Here is a 17,339-nt window from a genome sequence, read left to right as displayed (position 1 = left end):
AGACCTCTTACAAGGCTACACTGAGTAAGTGTTGTGTGCATGCATTAGCATTAATACGTTAGCCTCAGTTTATGAATGCTTGTTTGCCTCAGGCACAGCAAAGTGTGATGTATTGGCTGTGAAATTCTTAATAAATGTGTCAAACTTTTTTGCCTCTGATACCTGTAGTATTGATTATGCAGAATGAGTTTGCTTTAGATATCAGTTCTCAAACATCTTGAGAAAGTTAATGATAAATGCAGTATGAAATAGCCTTGAGATTCAAGGAAATTACATTAGAAAATCTTTAGACTTTGGGAACTTCCTTATATTTTAGCTTTCAGGACAGGAAGCTGTTTCTTGAAATGATTATTGGGTCTGGCTAATGGTAGCTCTTCCCCTTATCTAGGTAGTTATGCCATGGGTGAACTGGTAAGAAATTTGCCTAGCAGACAGCAGAGATCCGCTAAAAACCTGGAAGAGGATACAGTGGTTGCAGTCTTGAATACCATCCATGAAATCATTACTGACAGTTCAGAAAATGCAAGGTCCCTGATCCAGACACAGGGCATTCAGAAGCTGGTAGCTATCAGCAAGTCAAGGTAGGTTTCTTACTAGAATAGAAAACAAAGTAAAGAGGATACTGTACGAACCCCACTGTGATGCTTTGTGATGGTGCCCAGACATCTTGACCTTTCAGATGTGTAACTGAAGCACTTAAAACATGTAATAAAAACAAATCCTACATCAGTGACTTTAATGGGTTCATAGAATATCAGGGTTGGAAGGGACCTCAGGAGGTCATCTAGTCCAACCCCCTGCTCAAAGCAGGACCAGTCCCCAATTTTTGCCCCAGATCCCTAAATGGCCCCCTCAAGGATTGAACTCACAATCCTGGGTTTAGCAGGCCAATGCTCAAACCACTGAGCTATCCCTTCCCTCCCACCCAGGTCAGGTCGGGTTGGGTTGGGTTGGGTGATAAAATCAGTAAGATAAAAAGTTCTGTCATTTCAGGGTACAATCTTTCTTTGTTTTATTTATGCCTTAGCATTATGCATGCATTTATCAGACATCATTTGCAGTGAAGCTGAGACCTGTGTTTGCAAAGCAGGAGACCTTTATCCTGTGACATTCCATTCCTGAAATGTCAATGATGCAACTTTATTTCTGTTAAAAGAAATGGTTAATGATCTGCAGTGATCATTCTGTCTGAAGGACAACAGTAATAATTGAAATGACGATTTGTACCATGTAGCCCTGTTGAAAAGCTGTATCCTGATTGGAGAAGGGCTTCCTTCTGTACTTCAGCCAATTAGAAATGAGCTCATTCATAAGTGCCTTTTCAACAAACTGTTGAGAGGCTGGCTGGAGATTTCTTTAGCCTTTGCCTTTTCATCAGTAAGGCCTTGTCTACATAGTGCTTTAGTCCACATCAGAGGGGTATAAATTTGAATTTGTGCTAGTGTGTCACTCACTAACTGGCCCGTGTGGACTGCGCCGGCATGCACTAAAAGTGCCCTACTGTTGGTGGTGTTGTCACAGTCGGGAACTTTGTGTGCAGCAGCACAGTCCCCGCAGCCCAGTTAGTGCACAACCTGCTAATGCAAACTAAAATTTGCACCCCTCGGTGCAGACAAAAGCACCATGTAGACAAGCCCTAAGTAAGAGTAAGCCAGAAATTGAGCCACATGGGGCTCTGTATAGCAGACTGATACTGACTTGGCAAGGAATGAAAGGAAAATGCTTTTCAGGTGAGAATTAGTTTTGTTTGTTGTTTGATCCTCATTGTCCTGTGGGGTGTGTTTCAAACCACTGGTTGATTTCAGCTAAATTTAGTTTTTTATATATACTCGGACCAAAATTTTGAAAAGTGGCCTCTGGATTCCCAACTTTAGACATTAAGTTCTTGTTTTCCAGAAGTGATTGAGTATTGATTTCTTTGGCAGTTTTGGGTGCTCAGCACTTCTGCTTTGATCTATATAAATGCCTGTTGAAATCCACTAGGCAAAAGGACAATGTTATCCAACTGGCCTCTGTACCTGCACACTATGCATATGAAAATCAGACATCTGCATATTTAACTACCTCTTGCTTATGCAGATGTCTCTTGTCTGAGCAACTGTATGTTTACACATGCAGGTAGATGGACCCACATTAATAGAAGCCACTATAGAATTGGGCCCAAAGAATGTATTTTTACAGTGTCACATATTGCATTGCTTCTTGGGAAATAACAGACCTGCTAGGAAGTTATGGGTTTTAGCGTAAATGAGTTTGCATTCCTAATGTTTGAGGCTCTAATTTTGTCTCACAAATTAGCCAGTCCCCCAGGGAAACAAAGGCAGCATCTCATGTTCTTCAGATGGTCTGGAGCTACAAAGAGCTACGAAGTGTCCTACAGAAGGATGGATGGAACAAATCCCATTTCCAGGTAAAGATGCAGAGTCCTAGTCCAGATCAGTGGTCACAGAAAGCCCCATGAAGGTGTTTTATCCTTCACTCCATGTTGAGGCCCTACTCCCACTAATGACAATGGCAGGTAGACCAAGAACTCTAAGTTGGTGTTTTCCAGTGATACCATAATTTTACTATAATTGTTTTATCATAAATACAGTTACTGGGTGCATATCTAGAAGATCTGTGGCATGTGCCTTCCACATTTTAGGGGTTATTCCACTTTAGATGTACCAAGTCTAATCCCTACAAATATACATTGCATCAAGGAAAGACTTGGCCCATTTTTGTATGTTGCTGCTCCCTTGGGACATAGTCCATGTAGCGTGTTGGGCATCTGACTGTTTTTTATGTGAAGCTGCTGCTACTTTCTTTATCTGAAAAGTAACTGGCTTTCACTGTGGCCTGTAAAGAAGCTACTGGCTTGCCCAACCAGGTGATGACAGAAGGAGGAATCGTCAGCAAAACTTCAGTGAAATGAAAAGTATCCAGAATCACAAATTAGATTCCAGGCGAAGATCAGTTTATCAAGAGGGGATGGAGTGTGAACAGGTTTCCATACATTTTGTTCAAGTTATAACTTTTTTAGAAAATTCGTTTTATTTCTTACTCTGTTTGCAGCGGCTTCTCAGAACATAAGAACGGCTACACTGGGTCATATCAATGGTCCATCTAGCCCAGTATCCTGTCTTCCGACAGTGGCCAATGCCAGGTGCTTCAAAGGGAATGAACAGAACAGGGCAATTATCAAGTGATTCATCCCCTGTCGTCCAGTCCCAGCATCTGGAAATCAGATCCCTAGGGACACCCAGAGCTCGGGGTTGCATCCCTGACTGTCTTGGCTAGTAGCCATTGATGTACCTATTCTCCATGAATGTATCTAATTATTTTTTTGAACCCAGTTATGGTTTTGGTCTTCACAACATCTCCTGGCAATGAGTTCCACAGGTTGACTATGCGTTATGTGAAGTAGTACCTCCTTTTGTTTGTATTTAAACCTGCTGTCTGTTCATTTCATTGGTTGACCCCTGGTTCTTGTGTTATGTGAAGGGGTAAATAACACTTCTTTAGTCACTTTCTCCACACCAGTCATGATTTTATAGACCTGTATCATATCCCCCCTTAGTCATTTCTTTTCAAAGCTGAATAGTCAGTCTTGTTCATTTCTCCTCATATGGAAGCTGTTTCATACCTTTCATCATTTTTGTTGCCCTTCTCTGTACCTTTTCCAGTTCTATTACATCTCTTTTGAGATGGGATGATCAGAACTATGCACAGTGTTCAAGGTGTGGGCATACCATTTATTTATTAGTAGCATTATATTTTCTGTCATCTTAGCTATCCCTTTCCTAACGGTTCCTAGCATTGTTAACTTTTTTGACTGCCGTTGTACATTGAGTGGATGTTTTCAGAGAACTATCTACAATGACTATAAGATCTTTCTTGAGTGGTAACTACTAATGTAGACCCCCTTCCTTTTGTATGTATTGTTGGGATTATGTTTTCCAATGTGCATTACTTTGCATTTGTCAACAATGAATTTCATCTGCCATTTTGTTTCCTAGTCACCCAGTGTTGTGAGATCCCTTTGTAACTCTTCGCAGTCTGCTTTGGACTTAACTACCTTGAGTACCCTTACTCTTCCATTTTGTCTTCTAGTCTGTCTCTGCAGCACCAAAGGGACCCAAAGGTACATCTGGCAAGTCTGGCTATGACGACAGTACTCTGCCGCTGGTGGATAAAAGCCAAGGTCAGTTCTGCTCATTGGTGTGGGCCATAATGATTTTCCTTTTGCTATTTGCCATGTCTGTTAAGTGTATTTCTCAAATTGGATAAATATCAGTTATCACTTTTTTTATGGTGCCTTTCATCCAAAGATCCTGAAGCAATTGACATTACAGACTATATAGACAATGATCACTTCCACTGCATGAAATGTATGATACCCAGTTCAAGATGAAAAGTTCAGTTGGAGCTTATAGGGAGTATTTTAGATAGGCATGAAGTAACTACCCAGCAGGAATTTAGCCAAGGAGCAGGCTAACTATTGTGGTAAGTCGATGGTATTTGTACTAACCACAAGTCATCAGATCTTGGTGTTATATCTCATGCAAAGGGCATCACCTCCAGCAATGCCCTGGGATGTTTGTTCAATGCTGATTTATTTGACGTACCCTCTGTTGAATCACCAGCCCTGTTTCCTGTGTCACTTAGCTTTGCAGTGGAGGTATTCTATCCAAGTTCTGACCCAGACCCAACTGTGCTTAGTTTGTCAGATTTGACAATAATCACACCAATGGTTCCAGGGCTCCAGGCCATGTTGATTTCCTCAGTCTTTTAATTTTGATCATGATGGAAATAGAAACCAATGTTAAAATTACCCTCTCGAGGCCTTTGATCGCCTACTGATTGCTCTTGTCTCTGGGCAAAGAAGGGAACCTCATCCCATCTTGGATGGGTACAGAGATAAATTCTAGAAAGTATAGGTGGTTCAGAGGGGCACCGAGTTGGTGGCATCCTTTGGATAGAGGAATGTATGTGATTCAGAGCCATGGCATGAGGGAGATCAGTTGAGTGTGCTCTTTGGGGGCCTAACTCAGAATCTTTCTTCGTGAATTATCAGAACCTTAATATCGTTTCATTATAGCCTCTTGTGTCCTCATTATAGCATCTTGAGTGCAATAAATCATTGTCTCCTCTACTGCCTCCAGCCCTGTGATTAATCCCAGTCTGCTCTGTTTTCATGTCAGGAAGCATGGTACGACTAGTTTCAATGCTTCTGTTTTGTAGATAATGAGAAGGCTGGAAGTCGTGATATGATTCCTCTGGATGAACTTGGTCCAGGTAAATGCAGTCCCGGCTCAACCCCCTGTCTATTTCAATAGAGCACACTGTCACTCATGAGAAAGTTCAGCGCTTTTTCTGGGAGGTATTCTTTCATGTGGATAAAGCTGACATTTAAAAACAGAACTTTTCCTTCCAAAAGATCAGTTGTCTGTTTTTTTTTAAAATGCGTATACTGCATATATGCTGGTATCCCCACTACTTTTTAACCAGATCATGTAAATATACTGAGAGCTTCCTGCATTTTAATCTCTTTGCTTTGAAGTGGTTGCATCCTGGAGTGAGAGATTCAAAAGCCATCAGATTTCAATTATTGCTTTTTTTAAAAAATGGGACACTACTTTTGTGAGCTTTAAATCTACTTAAATATCATATTCTGTCTGAAAATGTTTTTCCTGCTGTTCTTACAGGTTAGCACAAAAAATGACCCTACTTGAAAGAGGCTAGGGGAAAGAAGTACTTTATTGTTCAGTCTGTAATTATTGTCACTGTTTTCCTGAATTCAGTGAGAGAGTTAGTCAGCCCTGCTGCCTATATGGATCTTTCACACAAGAGAGGAAAGAGAAACATTTTTTAAAAATAGGAATACATGATTGTAAAAATCTGCCATGAGTGATAGGAATGGTGCCGGGGTTTTCTGTATAAAAGTAGAGCTTAACAGAAGGTGAACATGATCGAGCCAACAACTTTAAACTGTTCCTCATTGGCTCAGTGGGAGTTCTGCCTGGGTGAAGATAGAACATAATCTGAGCACAGAATTACAGAACTGGCTCTGCGTGTGCGTGAAAACTGGGACGAAGAAATAACCCTCCATTCTTCCTTCCATATATGAAATGCAGGCTATGAGAAAGTAATGACTTCTCCTCGTCTTCTCAGTTCCCCCAGTCCATCAAGGGGATCTCTTGAAAGCCAGGCAGAATGGCTTAATTTTCCCAATACAAGTTATGGGAATGGCTCCCTTTCACCAGGCTTCTCTGGAGCCTCTTTTGTGTTTGAGGCTTGCATGGCAGTGAAGAACAAGATGCTGCAGGCCATAGCACAATCCACGCGATCCGTGTCAATAACACTGGCATTACTGTGTGGTGTGCAGTCAATTGACGCAGTGGGCATCAGCTGCCTTGCTCGTGGCAATCAGTACTGGACAGAGGGAGATTTTACCAGTACTTGGAAAAACCTCCACCCTGCGGCTGGTGCACCTAATATGGCAAATGCAACTTGCCCACCAGGATCTGCAGTGAGAGAAGATTTCCCGAAAGCCCCATGAAATACATAGCCATTCTGCATAAGTAGATGAAGCAGTAAGGACCAAGGATAGATAAACTCTGAAGAGCTGGGTGGTCTGAAGACTGTTGTTCAGATGTAGAATAGCAGCAGGAGGAGGAACTCCTACTTCTAAAGACAGGTTTCAGAGTAGCAGCTGTGTTAGTCTGTATCCCTAAAAAGAAAAGGAGGACTTGTGGCACCTTAGAAACTAACAAATTTATTAGAGCATGCTCGGGGGTCGCATAACTAGTTAGCATTCCAGAGTCTCATTCGTTATCGGAATTAACCAGACAAATCGCTCCACCAACTAAGGACGTCCACGTCCACGAACGAGACTCTGGCATGCTAACTAGTTATGCAACCCCCGAGCATACTCTAATAAATTTGTTAGTCTCTAAGGTGCCACAAGTACTGCTTCTAAAGAGAAAAGCTAAGCTGTGTCCATGCAAGACGTTCTCTTTCAAAATGCTGCTAAACTCTGTGGCATGGATGTGAGAACAACTTACTGAGGGGCTCAGGCCCTGATGGAGATGAAGGATAATTAAAAGCCTGAGCTGCTGCTTTGTCAGCAACAATTGGGAGAAAAAAAAAAAAGCAGGGATTAAGCCCTGTTTCTTCTGACCTTCCGCTGGTATGGGAAAAGTCAGGGGTTTCCCTGTTAATAGCCACTTCGGAGGCACGCGGTTCTCAGGATGAAGGCTGCAATGCTGCATGGGAGGCAGTGCTGTATAAGGGGACAGGGCTGTGAGTCAGGAGATAGCGGTTCTGCTACTGACTCTGCCATTGACTTGCTGTAACTGGTTTGTGCCTCAGTTTCCCAATCTATAAAATAGGGATGAGTCCATATTTCTGTGAAGTGCTTTGAGATTTGAAAGGCATCGCAATCTGGGACAGACCAACTGTTTCCTTTTAGTACAACAGCATAAACACACACAGTGTTGCTGTGGATTTGCCTCTGTTTTTCCAGGTGCAAATATTTGTATTTAAATGTCTGCGTATCTGCAAGTTGGATAGTTTGATATCTCACGATTGCCATGTTTGCAGGTGCAAATGTGAATCAGTTTGAGCCACTGCTGAAAATCAAATACAGCATTTCCAAAAAGTCAGGATAACATAAAGATGCTACCTTCCATGACCTCAGCTGACAGCATCCCCCGGCATGAATAAACTGTCTATATGTAGTTTGCATAAGGGAAGACTGAAATAATTGTCCTCACAATGAAAGACAGTAACTTAAAAGAAGATCTCACAATGGGATTGTTAGGATATAGATATTCAGGCCTGTCTGTAAAGGCCTATACTCTAATTTAGGTGTATTTTTATCACTTAGCTAGTTACAGAGGTATAAAAGAAAGAATCAAAATCACTGTCTGCTGGTGTAAGGGCCTTCTCTTACTGTGACAGTCTGAGGCCCTGTTCTTAGGTGAAGATCTCTGGCTAAGCAGCAGAGGCAGCCATAAGCTGGGAAGCGAACGGTCAGATCCTCACATTCCAAACTAGTCACATTGAAATAAGGTGCTATGGGGCTGTTAGGAATACAGTCCTGTCCTGATAATGCCTATCGCCTCCAGAGAAAGGGAAGTGCCTAGAAAATGTAAAAGGAAACTTAGTTTGATAGCATCCTGTCTGGCAAGAACTCACTTATCAATAGACACAGCTGGGAAACCCTTATGTCTTTATAGATGTAGTTGTGAAATCCTCATTTCTGTATTGTTCTATCATTGTAGTCCCCATTTCCCTATTGTTTGTCTGTATAATCTCTGTCTGGTTCTGTGATTGTTTCTGTCTGCTGTATAATTAATTTTGCTGGGTGTAAACTAATTAAGGTGGTGGGATATAATTGGTTAAATAATCATGTTACAATATGTTAGGATTGGTTAGTTAAATTTCAGTAAAATGATTGGTTAAGGTATAGCTAAGCAGAACTCAAGTTTTACTATATAGTCTGCAGTCAATCAGGAAGTAAGGGGGGGATGGGAACAGGGAATGGGGGTGGGGAAATTGGAATCATGTTTTGCTAAGTGGGGGGGGGAATGGGAACAGGGACACAGGTAAGGCTCTGTGGTGTCAGAGCTGGGAAGGGGGACACTAAGGAAGAAAACTGGAATCATGCTTGCTGGAAGTTCACCCCAATAAACATCGAATTGTTTGCACCTTTGGACTTCGGGTATTGTTGCTCTCTGTTCATGCGAGAAGGACCAGGGAAGTAGGAGGGTGAAGGAATAAGCCCCCTAACAGGGATAGCTATGTACTAACTAGTTCAGCAGTCAGGGGAATAGGATCAGAAGTTCTGTGCCCACAAGACTGTAGTTCAGTATTCAGAGAAAAATATTAATCTAATCAATGTTTCATTTGTTCCACAGGTTAATACTGATGTGGCTTTAGTAGGTGAAATACAAATTGATTTTAGGTAGGCAGTTTGACAGAATCTCTCACCTAGGAGAGTCCACTCAGATCTGTTCACCACCTCTAGAAAACGAGGTTCCAAGATTTCTGTCAAAGATCCCTTTTCTTGGAAACTTTTAAATCAATTGTAGCTGGTCACTGGGATTTCTCTGTATCTCATCACCAATACCTTTAAAGGCCAACTCACAGGAAATGCACTAACTCTAGGTAATTGATTTGCTCCACTAAACTCCAAGAAAATGGATAATGTTAATATTTGACTTTCCGTTCCTCAGGCTCCTCCAGCCAAAGTCCAAATGGCTTATACCTTCCTAAAACACACTCCAGATTGCTTGTTAATTCCATATAGACTAAATTAAATTTGATTTTAGAATTAATCTTGAAACACGGAAGGAACTGAGTTTGTTAATTCCACCACAGAGCCATTGCCCTCAGGGCACCAAGATATTACTGTACTGGTACAGCCTCCTTCAGGATAGTTTTCATTTTAATAAATCTAACCACAAACTTCCAATCTCAGTTGCTATCTTGATGTATTCCCAACTCAGCGTGTGGTTTTTAGCTCCAAACAATCCGTTAGAACTGACGTGTGTGACACCATTAACAAGCAAAAAGAAAAGGAGTACTTGTGGCACCTTAGAGACTAACCAATTTATTTGAGCATAAGCTTTCGTGAGCTACAGCTCACTTCTGTTAGTCTCTGGTTAGTCTCTAAGGTGCCACAAGTACTCCTTTTCTTTTTGTGAATACAGACTAACACGGCTGCTACTCTGAAACCTACCATTAACAAGGGGTCAGCATTCAGCTGAACAACAATACACGCTACAAAATGCCTTTTAGCTCAGATGTAAACCCAAAGACCCTGACCATTTTTTATCACTTTGATTAGGATTCTGAAGGCTGGTGTATTGATTAAACGCTAGTTTTTTGCCTACCTAAAATATCCATTTTTTTCCCATTTGTATATGGTGATATTCTTTACCTCCTCTCCTAAACTGTTGTGAAATGTTAAACACTAGACATGTATCATCTCCGTGGCAGTTGCATTTCAGTGGTGGGTGAACGGTTCTCTTTGTAGTTTACCTGTTTATAAAGTGCTTCGGGATCGTTCTTGATGAAAGGTGCTACACAATGTCAGTGATCTGTTACTTGTAAGTAAATATGATTAAATACATTTTCAAATGTAAAGGGCTGCTTCTGAGTTGACCATCGAGTTTGGGAAAGGCGATTTTTGAACGCCATTGTGCTATCATTTAAATGTATAGCATGTACCCATGACTTTTACTATGAGTTGTAACGTTTTTAGATCTGTGTGTGTGTTTGTTTGTGTGTGTAATTTGAAACTGAATGACTTATTGTACACTCCCCGGGAGTGTTGGCTAGGTGGATGGTTGGGATTTTTTGGTCTAACTGGCACAAGCAGGGATGCTAGGTATCTTAACTGTCAGCAGAGAACTGAAAGTAAAGAAGAAAAGCCGTATAGCAGTGGTTCTCAAGGTTTAAGTTATGCACCACATATCTCAAATGTACTTGATACACGGCCTTAGTCATTATAATCAGCATAGTTATGGATTATCTTTTTATATGATATTGATCTTAATTAAACATGTGGACCATCTCAAATGCCTGGGCATTCTGCAAGGCTTGTGCATATGTTGATTTACTGAGCCAAGTATAAAGACAAACATCTTTTTATAAACTAACTGGATTGCAGCTTGCGTAGCCTATTTTGAGAACTGCTGCCCCATAGACTGTTTACCAGGAGTCGCTCCATTTACAAAGCTTTTGTGTTACAGCTTAAAATTGCTTACTTTTTAGTTTCACCGGTAGCCCTCAAAAACGACATCTAGAGTGACTGACTGACTGATTTTAGAAGGCCTATTGAATGCAAGCAATAAACCAAGACATGAGGCCTTCTGACATTTTATGTAAAATCTTTTTGGAGAGTACAGTTTGACAGGAAGTAGAACCTGTAATGATCCTTTAATTACATGGAGAGATACAAAGCTTATTAAGAACCACAAATTTGACTGTCACTTAGCCCAGATTAGAAAGCTGTCAGGGCAGGCAGGAGAATATGTTTGTCCCTGATAATGCGGGAAACTTGATGCACTAGAGGAATAAAGTAGTATTTGTAACCTCTGACAATGAATCCAAGTAGTTTCTGAAATACTTACAGCATTTCTTCATAAAGCCCTTCCACCCCCTTCTTTCCTGTTTACTCATGTATTCACATTGCTTTTCAACTGTCAGGGAGAAAAATCACCCACAGGTGCCATTTCAAAATGAAAGGCAGGTCCAGCACAGCAGGGTTTGCATCGAGATCTCACAAAACTCGACAGGCTGCTTTTCTTATCATGCCAAAGGGGATGTCTCCAAACTATTGTCGTGTCCTGCTTGTAGTCAAGTTCAGAAGGAGTGGGAATGTGTTGCATGCCACTCCGAGAAGGAACCCAGCCAATTATTCAGGTTGTTAAGTGCAGAACGCAAGATTTCAGCTGGATTTGGAGCTCATTAGCCACAGGGTGTGAAGTAACAGCTTGCTGCTTTCCATGGACAGACTACTACTACACTGCAGCCGGCCAGAATGGAAACTCTGCTGCTTGTTAATGAGATACCAGCATTTGACACGGAGGGGGTGGTATAAAAGGAGTTCTTTTTAAAAAGAAAGGTGGTTAAAAAATAAAATTGCTGAGCATCAGCCCACGAGGAAGGCACATGCCTATGTCTTTGATTTAACGCTTTGTGTCTGTCTCTCTTTCTCTCTCTCTAGTTCTTTGACAATGCAAAACAGCCAAATCTACCATGGTTTTGCTGCCTGATTGTCATGTCATTCCTTCACAGATGGGTACTCCACCATCGATCACCGGGACAAAGAGCGCAAATACAAGACCAATGACACTATAGGGGACGCATCGGAGAAAGAACCTTTAAAAGTAAGCTTCCAGCTATTCCAAAGGCTGCTTAATGCCATTACAGAATGGGACATCCAGTGTCAGGCAGCAAGGAACGTGTGTCGCAAATACACAGCAGGGGCTTGTAAATGGTTATCTATAAAGGCACCATTTCGTAAGTGATCACTAGTTAGCCTTAAATGGAAGCAAATTCTGCTTTCTAATAAGGGAGCAACTGCTGGAGATGGTTTTATAAGCTGATATGTGCTCAAGTTCCTGTAGGTAAATAACGGTTTTACAAAAGAATGTGTTTGCTTTATCACTTTCAGCTCCTCCATCTAGGTACATTCCCCAGCCCTAAAGTGTATAGCTCTGCAGGAGACTTTGTTCTGAGAATAGTCACATCAAGCAGTTACTTCCCACCATGGAAACCATAAAGGAGTGTAGCTGAAAGCCTGTGTGTCTTTGTAAAGCTGTGTGGTGTATATAGCTCCCAGCCCTCGCTCAGACTCTCCCACACATGGACTCTGTATATGGGTTGGTCTCTCTCACTCTCTTACACAGAGCCTTCTTTAAAATGGATTTCCAACTTGCTTCTTCCACGCAGTTTCCTCACTGAAAAGTCAGACTTGAATCTTCCACTTCCATTGTGGGCTGTTGAGTTTAGCAATACAGGCTGCATGCTAGTAATTGACTCTATGCAATTTTTCTTACATTCATGCACAATTTTAGCTAAGTTTTTATAAGCAGTTGCTTTATGCTTCCAGCAGTGCAGTGGCACATGGGACTCCTCCCTACCTTGCAAAAACCCACGCACACACTCTTGTGTGTCAGCAGTGGGAAAAACCAGACAATGAAACAAGAGTTTGTGATAGAAATCACTGCTCCCCGCCTTGGTGCTGGTGTTGGGAACCTCAGTGCTAGGGAGCCCTGAGCATCTGTGGTGAAATCTCCTCAGTGTTTTGTGGGAACTCCAGAAGATCCAGATGCTTCAGGTTAAATGGCCAAGCGGTTGAAAAGGAAAGACTTTTCAATTAGTGCAAAACACTGAGCAAAGGCATGCAGAAATAAGATAGAGAAAAATCTTTCCACAGAAGAGCCAGTTGTACACCTGCCTGGCGATGGTCTGTCTATATTAACATGTGGACACAAACACTCACTATCCGGATTGAGCATAGCTACCCCTCCTCTCTATTAAAGGTAGAGGCCAGCCGCAGTCCACATTTCAATTGTTCAGACACAAATAGTTTTTTCCTCTTTCGTTCAAAGGCTATTTAAAACCTTTTGCCTTGTCAGAAGCTTCTCATCTAGCAACCTTATTAATATAAGCCATTGTCTTGTGATATCCTTCCAGTGCCAAACCCTGCAAGCTTACTGTTATTAGCTGGCCTGAATGAGTAGAAGTCTCATGTCATGTGGCTGCAGTGTGACTGAAACACTGACCTCTTTACCCCTTGGGTTAGCCCAGCCTCTGATCTTACTTTAATATGACCTTCCATTATCCAGTACTGTAAGTTGTTGAAGATTATGGCTGTGCATAGATTAGGCGACCTCAGCGACCCTTAAAGCTGTACTGCAAGGGAACAGCCACTGTTGTTTAAAACTAGCTGCCCTATTTAGTACATGTACAATCCATTTCCTAAGCCTGCACCCATTGTGCTATATATAATGGGATTTGATAGCAATCACCTTTTGGTGTGAACATGTAGAATGCTAATTGCATCTATGCTTTACAGTCACTAGTAAAGATGGAAAGGAAACAAAAATCTTTGGTTCTTCTCACCTTTGCCTTTGGAAGGGATCGGTGCTTCCTTCATTAGTTTGTCATCTCTGTCCTTTCCTGTTTTACTGTGTAGTAGCCCTGATCAAACTGGGAAATTTCTATCTTAAGTGCTTAAGAGCAATTCACTTCGTATTATTCATGGTTATGTTTCAGGGTAAATTTCCAAAGTGCTACACAAAGATTGAGCCACAAGGCTCTGAGATTGCCACTGATGGGAATCGGTGTCTAAATCCTAGTTACCCACTTTGGAAATACCATTTGATTGACACAGATGTTATTCTGATATGGAAACAGATGGCCCAGCCTGAACCAGAGGTTAATGGTATAAGCTTTCCAATCCACCCGTCCACAGTCTTAGTGTACACTACAGGATGCTGAGGAGGAGGGTGAACTAGGGGAGATGGCTGCAAAGATTAGGATGTGGCTCTGCAGAAATGACAGAAAATGCTTCTTCCAGAGGAGAGGGGGATAGGTTGGGAGGAGAGAGGATGAGCAAGTGCTCTTTACTTTTACTGTGTGACACACACAGGTAGCCAAATACAGCCCACGGAGCTGTGCAATGCATCCCAAGGCCACCTTCATTTTTCCTAAAGTTGAGGTGCTTGGTGGTCCATTGTGCAATGCTTTGGCTTGATCGGAGCAGGAGTTACTTGCATCAAGATGGAGCATTGGGACCTGTCTCTTCCCCAGTCTGTGCTTCCTCCCTGTTAAAGATGGAGGACAGCCCAAATGCTGTCTGATTTATGCCACTGAGGTGCTGCCCGCAGGTTCCTGTCATGTTGTTGAAGCAGTCCTTAGTTGGGCAAAGTCTAGATCCCCCTTGCACTACCCCATCCAAGAGAAACGTGTGTGCTGATTTCTAGCTGGTGAACAATCCAGTAACCGCAAAAAGAACAGGAGTACTTGTGGCACCTTAGAGACTAACAAATTTATTAGAGCATAAGCTTTCGTGAGCTACAGCTCACTTCATGAGATGCATTCTGAAGTGAGCTGTAGCTCACAAAAGCTTATGCTCAAATAAATTTGTTAGTCTCTAAGGTGCCACAAGACCTCCTTTTCTTTTTGCAGATACAGACTAACACGGCTGCTACTCTGAATCCAGTAACTGTGGCTCAGAGGCTGTATGAGTGGCTAGGATTTGTGAATAATAATTGCAATGAAGTGAAGTGCTGCCACGAATGCTTGTCAGTGCCTGTGGAATAGCTCATGCCTTTGCCAATTTTGTTTCTTTCTCTCTCTCCACTAATTCCCCCCTTGCAATCCTTTGAGCTGACTGATTTGTTTGTGTTTGATTAATCCGCTCTGTTTTGCCTTTAACTCCTCACCCTGTTTGCTGCAGAATGACACAAATAGGAAAAACATTAACAGGAGTAACAGGGCTTCGGTGAATCTGGTGGATGCCCGTGACATTAAACCCCAGCCTGTTGACTCCTGGGTCTAATTTGCATGCATGGTAGGTCCTTTTAATGGTAATTGGTGCTAGTGATTACCGTGTCTCATTGTGCATGTTCTGTATCACTGCAGAATCTCTCCGAGGCTAACAGCTAACTGGTTCCTTTTAGGCAAATGAAAATGCATTGGAAAAGGGAGGTTTATATTGCACACTGTATCTTTAATTAAACACAATAAACCACTGCTGTTTGATTAAAAAATAACCTGTCAAATAACCAGACAGTGAATTAATATTCTGACCGATGGGCTGTCAGAGGAAATGTAAAGGATCTCTGCTATTAGGACATGGGAATTAAATTGAATATAGTTTTCCTGACTGACCTCAAATGTTTACAGCCATTCCACCTCCCCCCCCCACCCCGTACTCATTACCAGGTTTAGCCTGAGTCCTCAGGAAAAGTACATCCTGGCTATTCATGGATCTCCCCTGAGGCTCCCAAGATTTCTATGGTCCTGTCCTCCGAGGGAAAGCTGGTGACCACGCACACAATTAAATTTCAAGGGGGGAGAACGTCAGTCATTTAAACATGGAGCCACAAGTCCCACCTCCTGCTCCTTCTTCTCCGCAGTTCAAGGCTTTTTTGGACCCCTTCTTGTTCTCTACCTTCCCTATGTGCCAAGCTCCTTAAAACTGTGCCAGCTTTTACCACTCCTGCTGCCACTAATCTGCCTCCTGCTGCCCAGTCTGTTATCCATGTTACACCTCCTGGCAGCCCGTCAGACGCCGCATTGTGTATAGTACAGACTGTGTGGCTGTCTGTGGACTAAAAGAATATCTTTAGTAACCATGAGGATTGCACTACACAAGTTCTCCTTACCCAGTGTCTGATAGTCCCTGAAGGCCTGATTTCCAGAGATGGTGAGCACCCACTACTCCCATTGCTCAGCACTGCAGAAAATCGGTCCTTTTCTCTACATGGAAATCACATTAATCAGTGAGAAGGAAACTCAAGTCATGAGGCGAGTGCAGTACAATAGGAGAGATCAGAATTCATGACTCATTCTTGTTTCCTTGATGGGAAGGGCTGGAACCCTCTGGCCACTGCAGCCTATAACAGACCTGTATAAGGCCTTTCTCAGCTAGGTGGACAATTCTCCCAGACCTGAAGAAGAGCTCCATGTAGCTCAACAGCTTGTCTCTCTCACCAACAGAAGTTGGTGCAATAAAAGATATTCCCTCACCCACGTTGTCTCCCTAGTTTTCCCAGTACATACTCAGTCTTTGGCTACTAACCATCCCCCTTCTGGTCTTAAATTGCTGCCACTGTCTATCCTGTGCCTGTGTTGGAGACAAATGGGTCTGTGGGCTTCAGTCCTTGGGGCTGTCAGTCTGGCACCTTTCACTGGCTTTTTGTTGACTTCCAGAAGAAGCATTTCTTTAAATAATTAAAATTTCTGATTGGCTGCTTTGCTGACGCCCTTTGGGTGCTGGTTCAAAGAGCAATTCCTCCATCTCCTGAGAAAACCTAGAAGACATGCGCTGTCTTCACACAAATTCCTGATGGTAACAGACGAAGTAAAGCATTGGAGACCCGGGGCGGGGCGAGGGTGTAGGATGTGAATTCGCAGGGCTTTGGAAACCTCTGGGAGAATGTTTTTAAAAATCACACCTGAAGCTGGCAGAGTAACTTTGCAACATAAGCAGCCCCAGTGATGCTGCACTTCTCTGCTCTTTGCATTCTCCTGGCAACTCTTGGCAAGTAAGTTTAAACCTGAAACCGTCCAAGGTCTCAAATTTAGATTCACTTTGTTACTTTTCTAAGACCTTAAAATGATGGGGAAGGAAAAGCTCTTTAAACGTGTGTTGGGGCATTAAATTCATGTGAAGGTGAGCAGTAGTAGCACCAGCAGACACTTTGCCACTGCAGCGCTCGTACTGTTCCAGTCCTGAGTCGTGCTGGATGAGAGAACACTGACTGGGCCAAACTGTGTGGTGATTTAATGATGCAGACCCATAGGGGACTGGGATATAACCAGCAGATTTCTGCTTGCTTGCTTGAAGATTTTGAGTCCTGCTCTCTAAAAGTGAAAAGCCAGAGCACAAAAGCCACTGGACTTCCTGGTGCCCCCTTAGGACAGTGCTTTCAGGTGCATTAGGAATCAGGGGACCGTGAAATCCTTACTTAAGAGAAATTCTCATTGAAAGCAAGGGGAAATCTCTCGAGAGTAAGGGGAGCAAGGTCAGACACAATTCATGGGGTTCTCGCATCTGATTCCCCTGGGCACTGCCCTGAAAATTCAACCCATCCAGCTACTACACATGT

At 42.5% G+C, this 17,339-nt stretch overlaps 1 protein-coding gene across 18 annotated transcripts in view; it reads left to right on the top strand.

The window, feature by feature from the left end:
- The window catches only part of ARVCF (ARVCF delta catenin family member), a 446,960-nt gene that overhangs the window by 423,567 nt on the left and 6,054 nt on the right, over nt 1-17,339 (top strand). For 17 of the 18 annotated variants that reach the window (XM_048822053.2, XM_048822054.2, XM_048822067.2 and 14 more), the window contains 6 exons: nt 389-581; nt 2,299-2,410; nt 4,093-4,183; nt 5,224-5,277; nt 11,791-11,882; nt 14,963-15,076. In XM_048822053.2, coding sequence (XP_048678010.2) covers nt 389-581; nt 2,299-2,410; nt 4,093-4,183; nt 5,224-5,277; nt 11,791-11,882; nt 14,963-15,064 — 644 coding nt within the window. In that variant the 3' untranslated portion in view covers nt 15,065-15,076. The remainder of the gene's footprint in view (nt 1-388; nt 582-2,298; nt 2,411-4,092; nt 4,184-5,223; nt 5,278-11,790; nt 11,883-14,962; nt 15,077-17,339) is intronic. The other variant, XM_048822060.2, reaches the window with a different exon arrangement.

This window comes from Caretta caretta, chromosome 15, assembly GCF_965140235.1.
Source record: "Caretta caretta isolate rCarCar2 chromosome 15, rCarCar1.hap1, whole genome shotgun sequence".
In the NCBI taxonomy this organism is placed as follows: Eukaryota; Metazoa; Chordata; order Testudines; family Cheloniidae; genus Caretta; species Caretta caretta.
The sequence above is the reverse complement of the archived record's forward strand: the minus strand, read 5'-3'. Positions and strand labels throughout refer to the sequence as shown.